The sequence below is a fragment of the Canis lupus genome, chromosome 9 (genome assembly GCF_048164855.1).
Source record: "Canis lupus baileyi chromosome 9, mCanLup2.hap1, whole genome shotgun sequence".
NCBI lineage: Eukaryota > Metazoa > Chordata > Mammalia > Carnivora > Canidae > Canis > Canis lupus.
Genome location: NC_132846.1, coordinates 18,795,263 through 18,817,468, shown reverse-complemented (window position 1 = coordinate 18,817,468; position 22,206 = coordinate 18,795,263). Strand labels below are relative to the sequence as shown.

At 36.3% G+C, this 22,206-nt stretch overlaps 1 protein-coding gene across 10 annotated transcripts in view; it reads right to left on the bottom strand.

Moving 5' to 3' along the window:
- Positions 1-1,007: 1,007 nt before the first annotated feature.
- Positions 1,008-22,206, bottom strand: part of GEMIN2 (gem nuclear organelle associated protein 2) — a 22,796-nt gene continuing 1,597 nt past the window's right edge. Inside the window, exons 3-11 of one of the 10 annotated variants that reach the window (XR_012036509.1) lie at positions 21,459-21,548; positions 20,356-20,415; positions 17,190-17,303; positions 15,268-15,312; positions 13,871-13,939; positions 9,804-9,914; positions 7,508-7,566; positions 5,750-5,855; positions 1,008-1,422 (exon numbers count right to left, since the gene is read on the bottom strand). Coding sequence is in view for 9 of the 10 variants with exons in the window: in XM_072838382.1 (XP_072694483.1) it covers positions 2,767-2,977; positions 7,508-7,566; positions 9,804-9,914; positions 13,871-13,939; positions 15,268-15,312; positions 17,190-17,303; positions 20,356-20,415; positions 21,459-21,548 (759 nt within the window). In the remaining variant the exon portion in view is untranslated. Of the gene's footprint in view, positions 1,423-1,942; positions 2,026-2,748; positions 2,978-3,336; positions 3,704-5,749; positions 5,856-7,507; positions 7,567-9,803; positions 9,915-13,870; positions 13,940-15,267; positions 15,313-17,189; positions 17,304-20,355; positions 20,416-21,458; positions 21,549-22,206 lie in introns of those variants that run through there. The other 9 variants (XM_072838382.1, XM_072838388.1, XM_072838387.1 and 6 more) reach the window with 9 other exon arrangements.

The window sequence follows — 22,206 nt, the reverse complement described above, 5'->3', positions numbered from 1 at the left end:
TGACACAGCTAGTTGGGGTACAGGCTGGAAATCTAAGACAATGCTGGCTGCTTAGTCAATATCCACTTTCCCCTTTTCTAACAGAACCCCATTTTTGGCAGCAGTGGCAAGGTACTCAGCTAAAAAAATTATACTTTCTAGCTCTCTTTACAATTAGTGTTATATAACACTGGCAAATGATATATACATTGGGGATTTCTTGTAATATTTTGCTCCCCTGATATAGACAACAAAAAGGAGTTATCCCTTCTGGAATGAGGCAAGAGATAGAACAACCATATCATGACTAAAAAGATGAAAGCTACATACTAAAATTGAAAATCTGGATGTAGCCCAGGGCATTTAAGATATTGTAGAGCTGCTGCACCAAGTCCTGAACTACTTAAATCACAATTTTTATGAGAAACAAAAATAAATCCCTAATTTTTAAAACTTCAGTTAGGGGATGCTGGGGTGGCTCAGTTGGTTTAACATCTGCCTTTGGCTTGGCTCATGATTCCAGAGTCTAGGGATAGAGTTCCACATAGGGCTTCCTGCTCAGTGGGGAGTCTGCTTCTCCCTCTGCCCCTTACCCCACTCATGTTCTCTCTCTCAAATAAATAAATAAAATCTTAAAAAAAAAAAGAAAATGATTTAAGAAAAAGTTTTGTGTAATAAAGCATTTAAAAAGAAACGTACTGAGCTTAAGTGGAAAACACTGGATTGGATGCCTGGGTGGCTCAGCAGTTGCGCGCCTGCCTTCGGATGGGATCCTGGGATCCAGGATCGAGTCCCGCATCAGGCTCCCTGTGAGGAGCCTGCTTCTCCCCCTGCCTATGTCTCTGCCTCTCTCTCAACCTGTGTCTCTCGTGAATAAATAAATAAATCTTAAAAAAAAAACCACTGGATTAATTTTGTTGCTATGAAAACATTTGTTGTTTAATCAAGATTATTGTCTAAATACTAAGGACATTTATGCACTGTCTTTTGTTTTGTTCAAGAGTCAAACAAGATTTTAATAACCAAAACACATTCTCAATAAGAGTTTATTATTAACAATGAAACAGCACCAAGGATCTAAGTAAAATTTCATCATACAGTTTCTGTACAGGATGTTTCACCAATAAATGGCACTCAATTTGTCTTAAAAGCATGTGATTACAGAAAACGGTTTAAACTCTTCATTAAAAACTGGCTGGTTGGGATTTTCCAAAGATACTTCAGATACTCAAATCATTACAATTTATCTTCTGAATGTCAACTTGAGATGCACAGGTTAAGATGAAGAACCTTCAAATAAGTTGAAGATGTGATGCAATTCTCACTTTGTTGTCACTGTGCATCTTCAGACTCTGGCTGATACTTCATCACAAGTATCTTCTACCCCTGAGAGACCAGCTACTTCAAGATGGTTCATCGGCTAAATCACGTTGGTCAAAATACCTAGCAAAAAAAGAATTTAGTATATGCTTAAAAATATTAATAGCAATTCTACTTATCATAGCAAAACACCACAAATAACCCAAACACCCATCAATAAGAACACTGGTTGAATAAACTATGGTACATCTATCCAGTGGAAGACTGAAGCTTTTTATAAAAGCATTTTTTTAATAAAAAGGAATGAGGAAAATACACTGCTATAGTGTGACTTCTGGATTTATTAAGTGAAAAAAAAAAAGGTACAGAACCGTATTTTAGTATGCTACCTTTTGTAAAGATGTGTGGAAATGCAGATATATTTATATATACTTGCTTATCCTTTTAGAAAGAAACAGTGACTAGAAGGATAAACCAAAAATTAATAATAAAATGGAAAACTACAGAAGGGAAAAAGGCTAGAGAGGATAAAGATAGGTTCTAAAATATTTTAAATGTACCCTGAATTAAAATTTTAACTTTGGAACAATGTATTTTACATAATTACAAAAGAAGATTAAAAAAAAAAAGAAAATCACCAAACCTGACCAAATGAATCTTCTCATATGTCAAGTTGCTGGCATAACCATTTAAGTGATCTTAAATGTGATGTTCTGGTATATGTTCCTAGTGAGATATACGAGAGACAAAAAGAACTGCAAAGAATTCTTAAACTGATGTTTTACTATAAGAAATAGTGTTAGTGTATTTATTCTGAAATAATTATGTACATACTGTAGGATAAAGCCAGTAATTGTTAATGTTAGAAACCAAAATTTTCAGCAGAGGAGGAAAGAAACATAACATTAAAGAAAAATGGTGTAATCTTAAATTAGGACTGAAATATCGATTTGAACTCATGATTTCATTTTTCTCATTCTAAAAAAAATACATACTTCCTAGCTCTGATTATTGAAAAGGCCTAAAGGCAATAACCAACTTAATAATAGCTAGCTTCCTCAATGTCCAAACTGTGGGCTCTAAATACCATTTCCTACTTTATTTTTTTTTTAATTTTTATTTATTTATGATAGTCACACAGAGAGAGAGAAAGAGAGAGAGAGAGGCAGAGACACAGGCAGAGGGAGAAACAGGCTCCATGCACTGGGAGCCCGATGTGGGATTCGATCCTGGGTCTCCAGGATCACGCCCTGGGCCAAAGACAGGCGCTAAACCGCTGCGCCACCCAGGGATCCCCATTTCCTACTTTAAAAGAGGAATCAGCACTCCTGGAAAAAAGACTGATTCCAGATCTGGGGCCAGAAATGTCTACGATCCCAACATATCTGAAAGTAAGAAAGCTATAAAAGACCACCAGGGTTATATAAAACAAAAAGCATAGGAACTAACCTGATGGGTTCCTACTAGTCAAAGATGAACAATCTGAGCATCAAAAGGAATAATGACTGGGATCCCTGGGTGGCGCAGCGGTTTGGCGCCTGCCTTTGGCCCAGGGCGCGATCCTGGAGACCCGGGATCGAATCCCATGTCGGGCTCCCGGTGCATGGAGCCTGCTTCTCCCTCTGCCTGTGTCTCTGCCTCTCTCTCTCTCTCTGTGACTATCATGAATAAATAAAATCTTAAAAAAAAAAAAAAAAGGAATAATGACTGCAATATCCTTTTAAATGAATGCAGTGATCAACATCACAATAAAAGTGGGACACCTAGCATTACGTGCCTCCTGATGTGCGTAACAGCACCCATAGTCTTGTCAAACAAAAAGACACTATATATAATAATCAAGCCTTCAGACCAACCTACCAGCTTACAGAAAATATGGGGGATAGATGAACATATCAAACACCAGCATGAAGATAAGATATAGCTGTCAAAACCAAAATGTGGGAAATTTCACAAGTCAAAGGACTGTTTCAACAAATAAATGGCAAAGAGATAAACCCAGGAAATTGAAGGGGACATTCAGGAGACATATCAAACTAAAGTAATGAATGTATTTTATTTGGATCTCAATTTCATTTTTTTTGTTTTGTTTTTGGGTTTTTTTTGGTTTTTGTTTTTTTTTTCAGCAACTTTATTTTCCGTCAACTTTACTTCCACTTTGCCTTTGTGAAAGAGCAGCTTAAGAATGCTCAGTGGTTGTTCTTATGCATTCAGTGGCCTGAGCAGTGGGAGCCGCAGACCAGTCTTCAGGGACAGGCTGAGCACTGTCCTGTGACCAGTCTGTGACTTCAGGTTGAGTAGCAGCGAACTCAGGAGCTGGAGCAGTCCATTCACCCTGCAAGTTCTTCTTGGTCACAGCCTTTTTAGCAGTAGCCTGCTATTCCTTTTCAATGTTTCAGGTTCTCTGTAGAAGTAGAGATCAGGCATGACTTCGCATGGGTGTTCCCGGGAAATGGTGCCACACATGCACAGAACTTCCCAGGCCAGTATCCGCCACATCAGACCAAGTGAGTGAGCTCCCTTGCTGTTGCAAGGGATGGCACTGTCCATATTAGTGCAGAGGTGAGTGTGTTACACAGAGGTTAACATAAGACAGTTCTGTGAGAGGCTGTGGTCAGCCCTAGGATCAGTAACCACCAGAAGTCTTGGCTCCAGGAAGGCTGTCTGGATCTGGTCAGTGAAGGTTCCAGGGGTGAAAGGGCCAGCAGTAAGGAGTGGCTCCAGTAGCAGCAGCAAACTTCAGCACAACTCACTTGCTAGTATTTCTGTCTGATTTGACACTGACATCAGCTGAGTTTTCACTGGCAACAATGACATGAGCTGCCAGCCGAAGCTTCTCCCAGCTTCTCTTCCAATTTTTTTTTTTTTAAAGTAGGCTCCATACCCAGTGTGGAGCCCAACATGGGGTGTGAACTTCCGACCCTGAGACCAAGAGCTAAGCTGAGATCAAGAGTTGGACACTTAACCGACTAAGCTACCTAGGTGCCCTGCTTCTGGTTTATGATGTAGATCCTATCACTTTTCTCTTTGTAGATGTACTGTTCCATTTGGAGGTCACAGTTGGTGACACCTTAGTGGGTTCCTGCTGTAAGGAATTTGAGGACATCCTCCTCCTCCATTTGCAGGACATCAAGGGCTCTGGACATTGTGAAAGTTTCTCTAAGTTACTATGGAAATGCAGAACCACAGCATATGGATGGACCCCTTCCTTGGGTAGTGTGGAAAGGGAAAGGGTTGGACCCCAATTTGAACAATTTAAATGTAAAAAGACATGTTGGGGACAATAGAGGAATATGAAACGTGAACTGGGTATCAGATAATATTGTGGAGTTGTTATTAAATTTATTAGGTGTGATACCACTATCAGAGTCACGTTTTTAAAAGGTCCTTGTCATTTAGATATACTCAAACAGGAGAAATGACATGTCTGAGATTTGTTTAAAATACATAAAAAAGATGAGACAAATGAAACATTCTGGTAAAGTTAATAAATGTCAAACTTGGGTAATGGATTGCTTGGGGCAGGAGAGGGGGAAATGTTATTCTACTACATTCATAAGTACTTGAAAATCTCCATAAGAAGCTTAAAACATTTTTCATTGGTAAAATAATTAAGCTATTAGATAGATAATGGCTATTAGATCCCATTGCATGGAATTCTAATCATTTGAGTAGGTATTTCTATCAATTAGTAGTTTTTGCTTTTAAGCTATCAAAACAATACCAATAACCAAAAATACAAGAGACTTATAATAATATCTGATACTTATATTAAAATGACTACTGCAGGGGATCCCTGGGTGGCGCAGCGGTTTGGCGCCTGCCTTTGGCCCAGGGCGCAATCCTGGAGACCCGGGATCGAATCCCACATCGGGCTCCTGGTGCATGGAGCCTGCTTCTCCCTCTGCCTGTGTCTCTGCCTCTCTCTCTCTGTGTGACTATCATAAATAAAAAAAAAAAAAAAAATGACTACTGCAAAGAGTCAAAGCCTATGTTATCTTTTTTCAAACTTGCTGGAATCTTCTGCAAGTCTTTTCTTTCTTTTTCTTTCTTCTTTCTTTTTTCTTTCCTTCCTTCCTTCCTTCCTTTCTTTCTCTTTCTCTCTCTCTCTCTCTCTCTCTCTTTCTTTATGAGAGTGCATGCTGCATGAGCAGGGGCAGTGGGGGGTGGAAGAGGGAGAGGGAGAGAGAATCTTAAGCAGGCTCCATGCCTGGTGTGGAGCCTGACCCAGGGCTCCATCTCATGGCCCTGGGATCATGACCTGAGCCAAAATCAAGAGTCACATGCTTAACCAACTGAGCCACTCAGGTGCCCCTCTTCTGCAAATTTTCTTAAGTGAAGTCTATAGTCTAAGAAAATTTTCTAGCCTAGAACTTTTCTTCCATTTTTATGTAATGTTTTGAGGAAAAAAAAGAACCATGACCAATACATTTAGATATTTTTTTCTCACCATTGCACATTATAAAATATCAGTCAGATGATAAAAGTCTCTGGTTCCACTCAGTACTAGTTTACTGAACCTTAATTACTTCATGTTTCTGAACCTGTGTTTTCATCTGTGAAAGTAAAAGAAAAAACTTGGGAGTTGCAAGGATAAAGACCCAGTAAACATAGCACTTAGGGTTCTCATTTAATCCTTATTACCAAGAGATCTGATAGTTTGGTATCAGCATAGTCCATAGCTCAGCTCTGGAGCAATGCTGCCTGGTTTTGGAACCTAACCCTACAATTTACTAGCTTTGTGATGGCAGGAAAATTATTTTATCTCTTCCTGTCATAGTTTCCTCATCTGTAATTGATAATAGTACCTATCTCCTAAGAATTAAATGAGTTTCTATTATGAAGCACTAAGAAAAATGATTGACACAAAATGCCTAGTTAAGGCATTAATTATCACCAGTAGCATAATTATTGTAGATTGAGAAACTGTATGTTGAACACGTGTGTACTCTGAAAAAGTATCTTGTTTTTTTTTTTTTTTTTTAAAGATTTTATTTATTTATTCATAAAGACACAGCTAGAGAGAGAGAGGCAAAGACACAGGCAGTGGGAAGCAGGCTCCATGCAAGGAGCCTGACGTGGGACTCGATCCCTGGTCTCCAGGATCACGCCCTGGGCTGCAGGCAGTGCTAAACTGCTGCGCCACTGGGGCTGCCCCTGAAAAAGTATCTTGTTTGAGGAAGGACAATGGACATAGATTATTTACCTTCTCAATATTTAAATATATTATAAAGCTTTAGAAAGATATTGGCATTAGAATAAAAACACTGTACAAAAAATATCAAGTCCAGAAAGAGACCTAAAATAAACATATGTGCATGTATATGTGTAAGTATAATACATACATATGAATTCAGAATATGAGAACATTTTCAGATAAGTTCAGGTGGAATTTCAATGTAAGAAATGAAATCAAAGGAAATCAAATACATACTAAATGAAAATAATGTCCTAACTGAAAATGAGTAAAGAACACAGACAATTAAAAAAAAAATTTAAACAAAATGAAATGTTCTCTACCCTCATGGGTAATTAAACAAATGCAAATAAAAATAATTTGTAATTTTTATTATTAGATTGGAAATATTTATATCAACTGAAAATACCCAGTGTTGAATGGGAGGTGGGCTGTCTCACTGACACTTTCATGAATACAGAAAAGTAGGTATTTCTGGAAGGCAAACTGTTAATAAATATTTCAGTTTTAAAAGTACATGCATGAAAAAAATAAAAAAAAAAATAAAAGTACATGCATGGGGCAGCCCGAGTGGCTTAGCCGGTTTAGCGCCGGCTTTGGCCCAGGTCGTGGTCCTAGAGACCCAAGATTGAGTCCCACGTTGGGTTCCCTGCATGGAGCCTGCTTCTCCCTCTGTCTGTGTCTCTGCCTCTCTCTCTCTCTGTATCTCTCATGAATAAATAAATGAAATTTTAATAAATAAATAAATAAATAAATAAATAAATAAATAAATAAATAAATGTACATGCATGCCCTTCAACTTATTTCTAGGAGTTTGCCCTAGGAAATAATAGAGCTGTAATTTATAAGAATCTATACTGCAGCATTACTTATAGAGAAAAACTAGAAATATATGGAATTGTAACACATATAATATTGTTTTCTTACAACTCAATTTCCTCTGCTTGAAAATAAAAACAGTACTTTCCATTAATAACACTATTATAAAGCAAGGAGCCAAGGACTACTTACCTGCTAACCAAGCAAATTAATAAATTCAAAGCAGGAACACGCTCATCATCTTTGCTGTCCTAAAGGAAAAAAAAAGAAAAGAAAAATGTACAGTGTCCTCCTTAATATTTTTGAAACAAATTTCCTTTTAAGATGTAAAACATGAAAATTTGGGACGTGGTTGAGTGTCTGCCTTCAGCTCAGGGCGTGATCCCGGGATTCCGGAATGAGTCCCACATCAGGCTCCCTGCAGGGAGTCTGCTTCTCCCTCTGCCTGTGTCTCTGCCTCTCTCTGTGTCTCTCATGAATAAATAAATAAAATCTTTAAAAAAAAAAAAAACCACGAAAATTTTATTAGATAATAATAATCACATGGAAGTAGAAAACCTTAAGAAAAAGTAGAAAACTATAAAATTAACAACACTTGAGAAACATCTGACATGATCTTTTAAAGAAAGGTCCTCAACAAGGAAAAGAAAGAAAGAGTTGAAGGTTCAAAGAGAATAACGTGGGGGAGAGGTTTTTCCTGGCTCCAAGCAGGGAGCAAGAAAAAATCCCTATGTCCTAACTGCATAGTAATGAAAACTATATAAAAATATTTTTTATTTTATTTTAAGATTTCATTTATTTATAGTTTCCCAGGTCTCCAGGCCCTGGACTGAAGGCGGCAGCGCCAAACCACTGAGCCATGGGGGCTGCCCTATAAAAATATTTTAAAGAACTTAACAATTGATGAGTAAAATCCTGGCTTCTAGCATAAGACATATCAGAAAATACTCCAGCAGATCAGGGTTCTCAATTATGATGGAGGTAGTGGCTGAACTATACATTTTATAAATGGTCTTACAGAGTATGAAATTTATTTTTTGTTTTTTATGTTTTGAAATTTATTTTTATACATCTCAAGGTATAGCCACAATAAACTACTGAGTAATGTTATGACACAGATGTCACATATTAATTCAAACCTGGGACACACTTCTATGACATTAGTGTACTCAACTCTGTGTCAAACACTATATGGAGCAAAGCTGAATAAAACATATTACCTGCTAATAGCAGAGAAGATGAAATATCTGTATTAACTTTAATGAAAGGGAAAATGTTTTTTTTTTTTTAATTTATTTTTTATTTTATGATAGTCACAGAGAGAGAGAGAGAGGCAGAGACACAGGCAGAGGGAGAAGCAGGCTCCATGCACCGGGAGCCCGATGTGGGATTCGATCCCGGGTCTCCAGGATCGCGCCCTGGGCCAAAGGCAGGCGCCAAACCGCTGCGCCACCCAGGGATCCCGGAAAATGTTTTAAGTGCTCATAAACAAAGAAAAACAGAGGATGCAGAAATTCTTGTTAATTGTCAGGATTGGGGGATATCATAGAAAGTGATGGGATATGAGCCAGATTATGAAAAGTAAATGGTATTTAGATGCAGAGTGGCAGAATGAAGAGGCACTTCTATAGACGAAATAAAGTCTAGGAACAGAACATGGGAAATATTTACTGAGTAGCAAGTACATTTTGCTTGGAGTGCAGGCCTTAGAAGCTAGTTTGGTCTATATCAGGGCTGTTTAACAAAGACATTTTTGAGTAGTCAATTGAGAACGAGTATACATTCTGTGGATGGGATAGGAGTGATGAAAGAAAAAAAGAATCCCAAGTGGACTTAATCTGGCATAAAATTTGTATTGTGATGCTGCAAGCATGAGTTAGTGAAGCGTCTGGAGAAATTCAAAACAGTCATCATGCCAGAGACTTAGTTGACCAGTCTAGCTTCTTGTTTTCCCTTACTCTTTAGCAAAGGAAGCTCACTTTTACCTAGGCACACTGCCACCCAGCTAAAAGCAAACATTTCTCATAGTTCCTTATGGCCCTGTGACTAAATTCTGGCTAAATGAGCTATAGATATAGCCAGATGTGCTTGCAGAAACTCTGGGAAGCTCTGTTAGAGGATAACTTTCTCTTCTTTCTAGTTCTCAAATATAATGGCTGAAACTCCAGCAGCCCCCATGGACCATGACATGAGCTTGACAACAGAAGCCACGTAAGACAGAACTCAAAGGCCTGGGTTACTGCCATCTTGGTTTGTTCTGTCCACCTACAGACTTCCTTTATCTAAGAAAAACATTTCCGTTTTATTTAAGCTACTGTTATTTTGGGCTTTTAAAATTTTTTAAAAAATTTTTTGAAATTATGTGGCCAAATCAAATCTAATCTTGACTAATAAAATATTCCACATTTTCCTATTTCAATGGAATCCTTTTTTATCACCACATAAATTGATGAGCGCTTTCAATGTGAAATAGTAAGTTGTAACTTACCACTAGGAGCCTTACTTCAGAGCACCTTCTTGCAAGCTGCCGAATCAGTGAATGAGCCTCAGGTAATAAAGGTTTTTCAAGACAAGCCAATAAAGCATAAAGCCACCTTCCCTAAATAGGATTTTAAAAAGTAGTAAGTAGCAAATACTGTACCATAAGTTTAACTTATTTTTTAAAATGTCCAAAGTTGCTCTGCTTATTTGCTATAAACAAATTCATGTAACATTAACTGTATTATGTTTGGATCATTTAGATAGCCAGCTGATGTGTTTTCTTTTTACTACAGACACAGATCATTGGACACTTCACAATACCTTTAGTCCCAAAGAGTTCATTTCAGAGATTCTTACCATAACTGAAGTCCTAACTCATAGGTAGAAAACTACATTAGGATGTGAATAAATCCTTACAAAAATTAAGATACATTTTTTTCCTTTGTCCTTTAGGCAATACACAAGTAATTTTATAATGCTATACTTTGTCCCTGTGTTTATACAAAGGAACTATACTCTAGATGAAATAATGTTCTGAGGGGCACTTGGATGGCCCAGTCAGTGGAGCATGGGACTCTTGATCTCAGGGTTGTGAGTTCAAGCCCCATGCTGGGTGGAGAGATTACGTTAAAAAAAAATCTTTAAAAAATTATGAAAACATGTTTTGATACTTCTGTAAGTACCATGGCAAACTAAATCTAACCCTATCCTCTTTTTTTTTTTTTTTTAGTAGGCTCCATGCCCAATGTAGAGCCCAATGCAGAGCTTGAACTCACGACCCTGTCACTGCTGGTTTATTCTTTCTTTCCTGAAACTCTGTGAGAGTATAATTATAGATAAACCCCCAGGACCCAGTCTAGAGTTGGAACTCAATAGGAGCTTAATTAAAATATTTGTGGAATGAATGTTCCATTTTCGATGCACCATAATTTATTTAACCAATTTCCTATTGTTGAGCACTTATGTTTAATTTATTGCTGTTATATAAAAAGTAGTATGATAAATATCCTTGAATGTAAGTTTTAGAGCATCTCTGATTTCTTGGGCTAAATTCTTAGAAATAAAATGGTGGTATCAAAAGGTATGTATGTATATGCACACATAATATTTCTGAGATATAATCAGTAAATTGTACCCCAGAAAAGTTGTATCAAATTGTATTTCCACCAGCAGTGTAGATGACTGAGTTTATTCTGAGCAACACATCACTTTGGAGAAACCTAAAGAATATTAAAACAATGTTTACATAGCAATTCACGCAACAAACTAAATTAGCTCCTCAAGCTACCTCAAATCAGTAAGACTTTTCCTTAAACAAAAGATTCACATCTAGGTTTCTTTTATAAATAGTAAGTGGAATTCTCTTCTACATCAAAAAAGCTATTTTACATTTAAACTTGGCTCAAATTTTTGAGGCTACATTTACTATATATAGCTGGCATACAGGTATTCAAATGGTGCTTAAACCTCTACTGACTAAGATGTATTTATACTGAGAGGCTCCTTTTCTCAAAGTCAGTGAGCACAATGAGGCAATACTAATATGTAAAAAAAACTCAAAATAGCTGAAGGTATTACTTAATACCTTCACATCTGGATGAAAAATATGCTTTTATTTCTCAAAAACAAAAATTAAGTAATCCCAAGTAAAGACATTTAAAAAAAGAGATCCATTTTCCTTTTGCCAGTTTATGACAGGCAAACTTTGTGATACAGGTTTTTACTTTATACACTGATATTCTCAATAGTAGAGTTCTGGTAGTATGGTTAATTGGATAGAGGAAATGAACACTGTTGATTCAATGTTAGACTCAAAAAATTAACTAGGTTAAAATTTAGTGAATCAGTTGTCATTGGTTCAGAAACACTTCAATGGTTCCTCTGGCAAATATAGACACTTTTTGGTAATAAACTCTCTCTAATTAACAGGAAAGCCCAATCATCACCGTCTTCAATGGGTAATCCTCAGATGATTAAAAAAATAAATTCAAAAAAATCTTATAACACAAAGAGCTAAAAAGATAAAAATTAAAGGAAGAGAAGTAGAACAGGTTAGGTAATATTGCTAAAAGATCATTATCAGAGAGAACGAACGAATATAGAATTTAAAGTTCAATATCCAGATGCCAATGAATAAGTAATATGAATATGAACAAAGTTATCTATTGGAGGTATCACGAATATACCAACAGTGGGAAAAATATTCAGTTTTACTGATATTCAAGGAAATACAAAGTACGTTTACTTTGGAGTACTACTATAAAATCACTAAATCTGAAAACAAACAGAAATTATAAATGTTAGATTGAACCATATGGAAGACTGATGATCAAATGTTTTTAACCTACAAAAATGGCAAATGCACATGGTTTAACTTAAAGTGGAGTTGCAGGGAAAAGTAAAAATCCTTTGCCAATGGCATTATTAACTGGTTCATTCCTTTTGGAAAGCAATCTAGCAGAATGTAATAAAAGTTTACAAAATCTTGATCCAGTAATTCTATTCTAATAATATCCTGAGAAAATAATTAAGTAAACTATGAGACATTAAGACAATGGAAATTATGTGAATGAATTACATTATCATATAGAAATATATATATATATATGAAATGTGAGCTAAAAAAACCCAGAATGAGTTATACTATTTAAAGACATGTTTGATCAACTGAATCAGAAACACTGACTTTATCTACCTATTTATTTATTTTTATTTATTTACTTTTTAGGTAGGCTCCACACCCAACTTGTGAATTTAAGCCATCATTCAGAGCTTGAACTTACAACCCTGAGATCAAGAACTGAGCTGAGCTCAATGGCTGGATGCTTAACCATGGCTTTGAAATCCAATTCACAAAAGATTATCAAATACCAGTAACAGCAAGCACTGTGTGCCAGGCATTACTCTAAGGATTTTGTATATAGTAACTCTTTGAATCCTCCAATAACCTACGAGCTGTTATTTGCATTTTACAGATAAGGAAACTGGAGCACATAAAGATTCAGTACTTGCTGAAGGGGGACACATAATCCTAACTGGTGGAACTGAGATTTTCACCCCAGCAATCCAGCTATACTGCCCCTCTATAGTTTTATATTCACAGCTCATTTTTCTCCTTCAACAATGGGTCAGTTTGGTGGGCATTACATAAATGAAGTATCTGCTTAGTCCCCTAGTAAGAAATTTTATTATTCTTTGAAGTTAGATTTAATTTTTAGAAACATGTATTTTTTACAGTTAAGGATATTTCCAAGAGTGTACCTGATTCTCCAAAGCTCCCTGTGAAAGCCTAAGATATAATCTTTGCCCTCCAGAAACTTAAGAGTCTGCTGGGAAAAATAAATACACCAACACTGCAATATAATGCACAAGTTTTTAAGCCTGCCTGCCACTCAGCCAAGAGGCTTAGAAAAGTCTCTTCATAAGTATAATGTTCATATTATCACTAAATTTTCATTTCTTGGTTTTATATTTTATTCTTTTAAATCTCTACTATATAACATATATATTTAAGTGGAAAAAATGAATGTTTAAAATCACTGTTTCTGGGGCACCTGGGTGGTTCAGTAGGTTGAGCATACAACTCTTGATTTAGCTCAGGCCTTGACTGATCTCAGGGTCAGGAGTTCAAGCCACATGTTGGGCTCCATGCTGGGCATGGAGCCTACTTAAAAAACAAACAAACACAACACACACACACACACAGAAAATGCATTTCAAATTTCTTTAAGCCAGTACTACTCAAAATGGGATCTCCAGACCAGATATCAGTTGGTGACCTATTTGTTAGTGGACTACAATGAGATAAGTTGCATCTGCCAGAATATAAATCTTTAGTTGACTTTTTTCCAAGGAAAATCTTTCTCAATGAAGGAAGTAGTAAGTTGATATGCATTCTACTGTCAATTCTTTATTTCACTGCAAACAAGCATAGTTTGCATTGTACACATAGTTATGCATACAGATATAACAGATATAATATACATATATAATTACCTTAGAGGTATACTTCATATATAAAATAAGTACATATAATTTTGTTTACATTATGAAAATAAAAAGATGCAATACTACCAATTCTGGAGTAAAGTCTCTTTCTCCAAACCAATTACTCAAATATTCCAAGACACTAGTTACTGTTGCCTAAAGAAAAAGGGGAAAGGGAGGTGGAAGAAATGTATTAATAATAAAACAAAGACAAGTTCAACATAGGTTTCATTGTTTAGTTAGAAAGCAACTCTAATATTTAAGATGGTCCCATTCTTTAGACTTCCAGAGAAAACTGTGACTGTATTTAGTAATTTGGTTAGGTGGCTCACTCAGTGAGAAAAGGCTTTTAGGACAAATATTTTTATGTACTTTCAAGTATCAATATACTGGTTTAAATCCAAGGATTTAGTCTGTACTACTAATTTAGTTTATAAATGCCTGAAAAATTCCACATGCTCTTAAAAATGTCTTTGCATAAATACCTTTAAATTATTTTCATTGAGTCAAGGTAAAAACTCTAAAAAGCAAGTTAGCTGGAGAAAGATCCGTTTTAAAACTATATAGATAGAATTTATTAAACTGTTAAAAATATTCTCTCACTTCTTCAAGTATAGTTGGACACTTAGAAAAATCACTCACTGAATTTAGTATGCCTACTATAGTATTTTTAATGCAAATAATCAAGTAAGTGAAACTATTAGCCAATATATGATTTACAACAGAGTATGACCCTTAAAAAATTTATCTTCCAAGAGCACCCAATGCTATGTGAAGGCAAAACAATCAAATTTTTCATTTGCTCTTTAAATGGGTAACAGAAGGGCAGCCCGGGTGGCTCAGCAGTTTAGTGCTACCTTCAGCCCAGGCGTGATCCTGGAGACCCGGGATCCAGTCCCACATCAGGCTCCCTGCAAGGAGCCTGCTTCTCCCTCTGCCTGTGTCTCTGCCTCTCTCCTCTCCGTGTTTCTCATGAATAAATAAATAAAATCTTTAAAAAATAATAATAAATGGATAACACAATTCTTCATCCTAAAGGAGTAAAGAAGCTTTTGATCCAAGAAATTCTTAATGGGATGTACAGGACATCTGGCACTAGAAATAGCAATCTAACTTTAGTTTTACTTCAAACTCCAGAATGTAAGACTTAAAACTGAAATGTATACAACTGAATAGTTTAGCAACATAATTTAGTATGAGCTCTGGAATTACATCAAATTGGGATTAAAGCCCAGTGTTGCTGTTAGAACTTGCTGAAAAACCACCTGTAAGTCACTTAACCTTCAATTTTGTTTCCTAATCTATAAAAATTGGATGTTAATAATAATTCTCCATATACGGTGGTACTGGGTATTAAATAATAACTGTTAAAGAGGTTAGGACAGGGTCTTACATACTGAAGTATTCAATAAATGTATTCATAAACTCTCATGCACATTGAAAACAAAAGTATACATAGACCCTTATTATTAGATGGATTTTACCTGATTCATTCTGCTAACGATACTAAGCAAGGGAGGAAAACCAATCTGAAAGAAAAATGAGACTGAAATTTACTAAATGGTATTATAAAGGGTGCTTCATTGTTTTCAAACCGGTGAATTTCTTACCACACCGTTATTTAAAAACAAAAAAATGAATAATAGGAAATTCCTTCATTACCCATTATAATAAAAACATTCCATCAACTATTATGTTGATTATTATATCAAAAATATGTTATATCAAAAAGTATTTTGCAATTTGAATATATAAATTTAAAAATAATGACGGGGGGTGCCTGGGTGACTCAGATGGTTAAGCGTCTGCCTTCGGCTCAAGTAATGATCCCAGGGTCCTGGGATACAGCTCCGCGTTGGGCTCCCTGCTCTGCAAGGAGCCTGCTTCTCCCTTTCCCTCTGCCTGCTGCTCCCCCTGCTTGTGCTCTCTGTCAAATAAATAAATAAAATCTTTAAAAAAAAGACTTTAGTAATAAAAATGTTAAAGTATGAAATTTCTTAAACTGACACTATGATACCATTGATATTATGACATTAACATGTTGTATACACTTTTTCAAAATCTTCAGCTAAAGCTAGTATTTTCAGGAATTAAGGGTACTTAACAGTGATTTTTTTTTTCAAGCCTAATCTGATTCAATTAAAAAAGTACTTTAAAGTTCAGTGCTGGGAGCACTCATTATGAAAATAGCACTGACGCAGAGAAAATTAAGAGGACATGCATTAACTCTGCCTCCTTAAATTGTTCTTCCACATGATGTATTTGACGTCTATATATTTTGTAATAACAAGCTAAATAAGTTTTGATTCTTTGTCAAATTAAAACACATTTTGAAATGTAACATCCATTAAGGGTATTACCCAAAAAAACAACAGATTTTAAAAGAAATGGGGCCAAATTAGTTCACTTATAGATCTGAATCTATTTATACCACACCACCATGTGTAAGAGCGCCTATTTTCCCAGACCTTGTTAACAAAGTGTATCAAATCTCTTTTGCCAATGTTATCTGAAATGTAACAGCTCAATGGAGTTATGACTTAACTTGGGCATCTTCTGATATAACAAGAATTCATATTTTTCTTTCTGTGAGCTATTTACATTCTTTGCCTTTTCTGTTTTAATTAGGGTCTTGGTCTTTTAGTGACTTTTGGAATCGTTTTTTGTTTTTTTAAGTAGGGTCCATGCCCAATGTGTGGCTTGAACTCATGACCCTGAGATCAAGACCTGAGCCAAAAACAAGAGCTGGATGTTCAACCTACTGAGCCACCTACGTGTCCTGATTTTTAGAGCTTTTACATTTTTTGGATGAATTACTTTTAAATGAGAAAAACACACATGGTGAGGATAAAAAGCCGCTGGCCACATAATTTATGATTAGAATAAAGCCATGGGAAATTTAAATATATATCTTCAACACTTCATCCCCAGAATACGAATTCTACTAAGCATTTTTAAGCATCTAATTGTCATGTTTTCCTGACTACTCAAAAGTCATAACCCATGCTTAATCATTAAAAAAAAAAAAAAACCATAAAACAAAACCCTGAATTCTATCTAACTCAAAAAATTATCACATAACTAAAATCTAAAAGATATGAAGCCCACCTAAGAAGTCACAGTGCATTGTTTCAGAAACCAGGCTGCAAATTTTTAAGTTAAAGAGCCAATTAGCTAGGTCATAGGTTGGCAAACATTTTCTGTAAAGAACCAGACAGTATTTTTGGCTCTGCAGGCCATACATTGCCTTACTCACCTAGTATTGTTTTAAAAAACACTCTTAGCTCTATACAAAAATAGGCTGCAGTCTAGATTTGGCCTAGGCTGTAGTTTGCAGAATCTTTGTATTAAATCATACACTAAAAGTAGAACCCTTTTTGTTTTGTTTATCCATATTATCATATACCTGCACATAATCGATTCCAGGACCTTCACTTGTAGCTGGTCCAACAGCCCCTTCAGCGCATAACCTTTCACCCAAACAAAATTTTTTCCAGCCTTCTTCATCTTCGGATTTTGGCTAAAAGAAAAAAAAAAAAAAAGAATTTACTTCTTTCTTTTTAAAATATTTTATTTATTTATTCATGAGAGACAGAGAGAGAGAGTTGGAGACACAGGCAGAGGGAGAAGCAGCCACACTGGGAGCCCAATGTGAGACTTGATCCAGGGACCCCAGGATCACGCCCTGGGCCAAAGGTGCCAAACCGCTGAGCCACCCATGCGTGTCCTTTCTTTTTTTACACTTTATTGAATCATGAAAAAGAAGTAAAGTCCTCCATATTCCCACCACTTCAACAGAAATATAGTACCTGCTATGGGCTGAATTTTGTCCCCTCAAAACTCTTATGTTAAAGTCCTAACCTCCAGTATCTTAGAATGTGACTATATTTGAATAGGGCCTTTATAATAGATGTTAAAATCAGGCTTTTAGGGTGGGTTTTCTTCCAATCTGACCGATGTCATTATGAGAAAAGGAAACTTAGGGGCACCAGGGTGGTCAGTTAAACGTCTGACTCTTTGGTTTAGGCTCCGGTGGTGGTGACTTCAGGCCCCAAGTTGGGCTTCTGCCCCTCCCCGCCCCACCCCTTAGCATGGGCACACTGTCTCTCTCTAAAATAAATAATTTTTTTTTTTAAAGAGGAAATTTAGATATAACAAGAGGCAGTAGAGATGCTTGTGCACATAGATGAAAGACCATGTGAGGACACAGCAAGAAGATGGCTACCTGCAAGTCAAAGAGGCCTCAAGAGGAACCAAACCTACAAACCAACTAATACCTTGATCTTAGACTCCTAGCCTATAGAACTGAGAGAAAATAAATTACTCTTTGCTAAAACACCCAGTCTGTTTTGTTCTGGCAGCCCTAGCAAACTGATACAGTGCTCAAGTGTTACACATTTTGTGGGACGTGTTTAGTTTGGATCACCCTTTAATGGACACTGACAAACAAGGGTTTGTTCAAGAGGGTGATAAAGATGGAAACTGGTAGGGAAAAAAATGCACTAAAAATGCTTACAAAAATGAAGGACGTTTATACCAGGGAAGGAGATGGGATTACATCCTTCACATACTTGGAAAGGCAGTCCAGTCAAAGAAAGAAAAGATTTATTCTATACTTCTAAATTCAGGACCAGTGGGGAGAAGCATTAACAAAACAATTTTTATTTGTACACAACACCTCGCACATTACTTTGTATAGATGTAGTTTTTCCCTCTGAGGAAAAATAGCTTTCATTAGATTCTCAGGACAAACATGAGACCTCTGAAAGTGTAAAACCTATGTACTAGAGCACTGTATATGCCCTTTTCCTTTACTCTATTAGGTCAGAGACTATTTCTATTTTAGGTAACACTGAATACCCTGATTATTAAATATAGCAGGTGCTTAATGATTTATTCATAATAAATTGATTGAATAAATAAGTGTTTATATTTACATGGTTGCTTTAAATAAAATGTCAGAGTACTTTAAAAATTTTTCATTTTAGGGATGCCTGGGTGGCTCAGTGGTTGAGCGTCTGCCTTTGGCTCAGGTCGTGATCCCAGGGTCTTGGGATTGAGTCCCTCATCGGGCTCCCCACAGGGAGCCTGCTTCTCTCTGCCTATGCCTCTCTCTCTCTGTGTGTCTCTCATGAATAAATAAAAATCTTTAAAAACATTTTTTTTCATTTTATTATTTACATAATGTTAACTTTTGCCATGATGAACATGCTATTGCTTTTAATACTCCACTGTTTTGATGGATCATAATTTATTCAATCATTAGGTCATTTACATTTTTGACAAAATTATATTGTTATAATGTTATTGATCCAGCTTCTTTTTGAATTAGTAAGCATTTCCCCAAAAGTCCTTATACTGAGCAAGAAAAAAATGTATCTACTTACCTACCCTCCTTCCCTCTGCCCCCTTTTCCCAGGAGGCCTCACAGCACAATGAAAAGCTTTACAACCAAACTTTGGTTTGAATCTTAACTATACCTTATATGAGTTAAATGATCCTGGGCAAGTGATGTTAGTTCGTTTCACACTCTCCCTAGAGCAGAGTTTTCAAATGGTATGGAGAAGCAAGTAGAGTCCATATACTGAATCTCACAGCTTTCAACTTGTAGTCTAGGGCTATGCAAGCAGCCTCCTCCATTTATCCTAATGTGTCACCATGTAAAAGATATTAGGAAGCACTGCCTAGAGGAAGCTTCTATTTTTTTTTTTTTTAGAGGAAGCTTCTAAAATCTGAAATCTATGAACTACCTGAAAGTATGAACAAAACTGTGTGCCCTGTTGCACACAATTTTTTCCTTTGAAGATAAATAGCTTTTATTTGATTTTCAGGAAGATTATGAGACTCCCCAAAAAGTTAAAAGTATTGTTCTGGAAAAATGTATACATCTCCTCTCCAACTCCCTTTTTTAATTCAGTAGTCCAGATATAACATATTTCCTTAAGTTGAAAATATATTTAAGCTGATAAGGCACAGAAAATACTACTTTTAAGTATGCATGACAAACTTTACTAGGATGTCACTGGTTTTGGCACCATTACCTCACGAGGAAAACCCAATAAGCCTTTATTTGAGCTTTTTGTAAGTACTGAAAATGCATTTATTTTATAAAAAAAGCAATGTCTAGAACCCTTAAAAGTTTATAGAGATGTAACAATTACCTATCCAAAGTCTCTCAAGATGCTATGAATTAAAACTGCCATAAAAATAACTTGCAGGGCAGCCCTGGTGGCTCAGCGGTTTAGCGCCGCCTTCAGTCCAGGGTGTGATCCTGGAGACCCAGGATGGAGTCCCACGTCAGGCTCCCTGCATGGAGCCTGCTTCTCTCTCTGCCTGTATCTCTGCTTCTCTCTCTCTCATGAATAAATAAATAAAATCTTTAAAAAAAAAAAAACTTGCATTATTGATTCTATACTTTAAAGGTTTACATGATGGAATTGTTTTTATTAATTTAGGTCAATGAAAAAGAACAAAAACAACATAGACTAAGTGAATCTTTAAAGACTGGTAGTAAATATGGACTATTTCAAATGGGTACACTCTGTACAACTTAAACAAAGAAACTTACATACCATGGTCACGTTACTGTCTAACTGTTGTGATTTCCAGTGACTTCTATGTCTGATCACACTCTAAAGGAAGAAAAGTTAGGCAAGTGATCTTCAGAGAATGGATAACTGAAAAGAAATAAATTGTGCAATATCCTAGTAATCTTGAAACTTGGGGGGCAGCCCGGGTGGCTCAGCGTTTTAGCGCCACCTTCCGCCCAGGGCCTGATCCTGGAGACCAGGGATCGAGTCCCATGTCAGGCTCCCTGCATGGAGCCTGCTTCTCCCTCTGCCTGTGTCTCTGCCTCTCTCTCTGTATCTTTCATGAATAAATAAATAAAATCTTAAAAAAAAAAAAAAAAAAAAAACCTTGGAAAACATGTTTCCAACTATATTATGTCTCATGATTATAATTTGGTTAACTGATTCATAGATATTTTAACTTTATCCTTCAGAATAAGGAATCTTAGGGAGCCTAGGTGGCTCAGTTGGTTAAGCGACTGATTTTAGGTTTTGACTCAGGTCATGATCTCTTGGGTCATGGGATGGAGCCCTGAGTCCCAAGGCGGGGCTCCTCCAGACTGCAGCTCAGCACTCAGCAGGAAATCTGCCTAAGGATTCTCTCCCTCTGTACCTCCCCCCACTCATATGCCTGCCTGCTTGCATGCACTTTCGCTCTCTCAAATAAATAAATCTAAAAAAAAGTATAATGAATCTTATTTTTCCAACTACAGTCTAAGAACAGAAATAATTCTTGAGGGAGAGAGGGGTTTAATTTTTATTTAAAATTCAATTAGTCAACATATATTACATCATTAGTTTCAGATGTAGAGTTCAGGAATTCATTAGCTGCATACAATACCCAGTGCTCATCACATCATAGGCCCTGTTTAAAGCCCACCACCCTATTACCTCATCCTCCCCCTCCCCTTCAGCAACCCTCCGTTTGTTTCCTATAGTTAAGAATCTCTCATGGCTTGTTTCCCTTTCTGATTACTTCCCAATCAGTTTTCCCTCCCTTCCCCTATGATCCTCTGCACTGTTTCTTATATTCCATATGAGTAAAATTAGAACTGTCTTTCTAATGGAAGGGGTTTAATTTGATAAAATGATTAAAGTACGCTCACCTGTCGAACAGATGAAAACTGTGCCACTTGTTGTTGTTGCCACTGAAGTGTGGGAGAATATCCTTCAGGAGCAGGTTGGCATCCTGAAAGCTAGAGATCAGTTCATAAATATTAGAATCGATGTTAGTGTTATAACTAGAACGTCATTCCTCTGCAAAGTAAAAGCACAACCAAGATGAAGAGTAATAAAGTAAATGATTAAGGCTATCTAAGAAAGATACTGTACTCTGCAGATGCCAAAAAGTAGGCCTTTCACTTTACTATTTATGTCCAAGTTTGAACATTAGGAAAAGATCCTTGTGGGGTCACTTCAATAAGAGCAATCTGGAATGGTTCATATTTGGAGTTTCTAAACTAAGAAATCTAAATTATATGAGCCCTGAAGACATAATTTAGTCCTACCTTTCTATAAGAAGACAATTATTTGAAATGAGGAGACATAACCCACATAAAGAATTTGGTATTGGCAGAATGTACTCAAATAATCTAAGACATTTGACTTTACAAAGGCTACTTCAGCTTCCTAAGACAGCACAATAGGTCAAAATACTGCCTTGAAATACATATTGCCTTGAAATAATAGTGTGTTTTTTAAAAGCTAGGTAGATAAGATATTCTCATCCATCAACTAAAAATTTCTGAAAATATGTGAAACATTATAGCATCTGAATTAAAATTTCATAAGAGGAAAAGGACCTATCACAATTTAAAAACTGCTGCTCTCCTTTGACCCTAGGTTAAATAATAT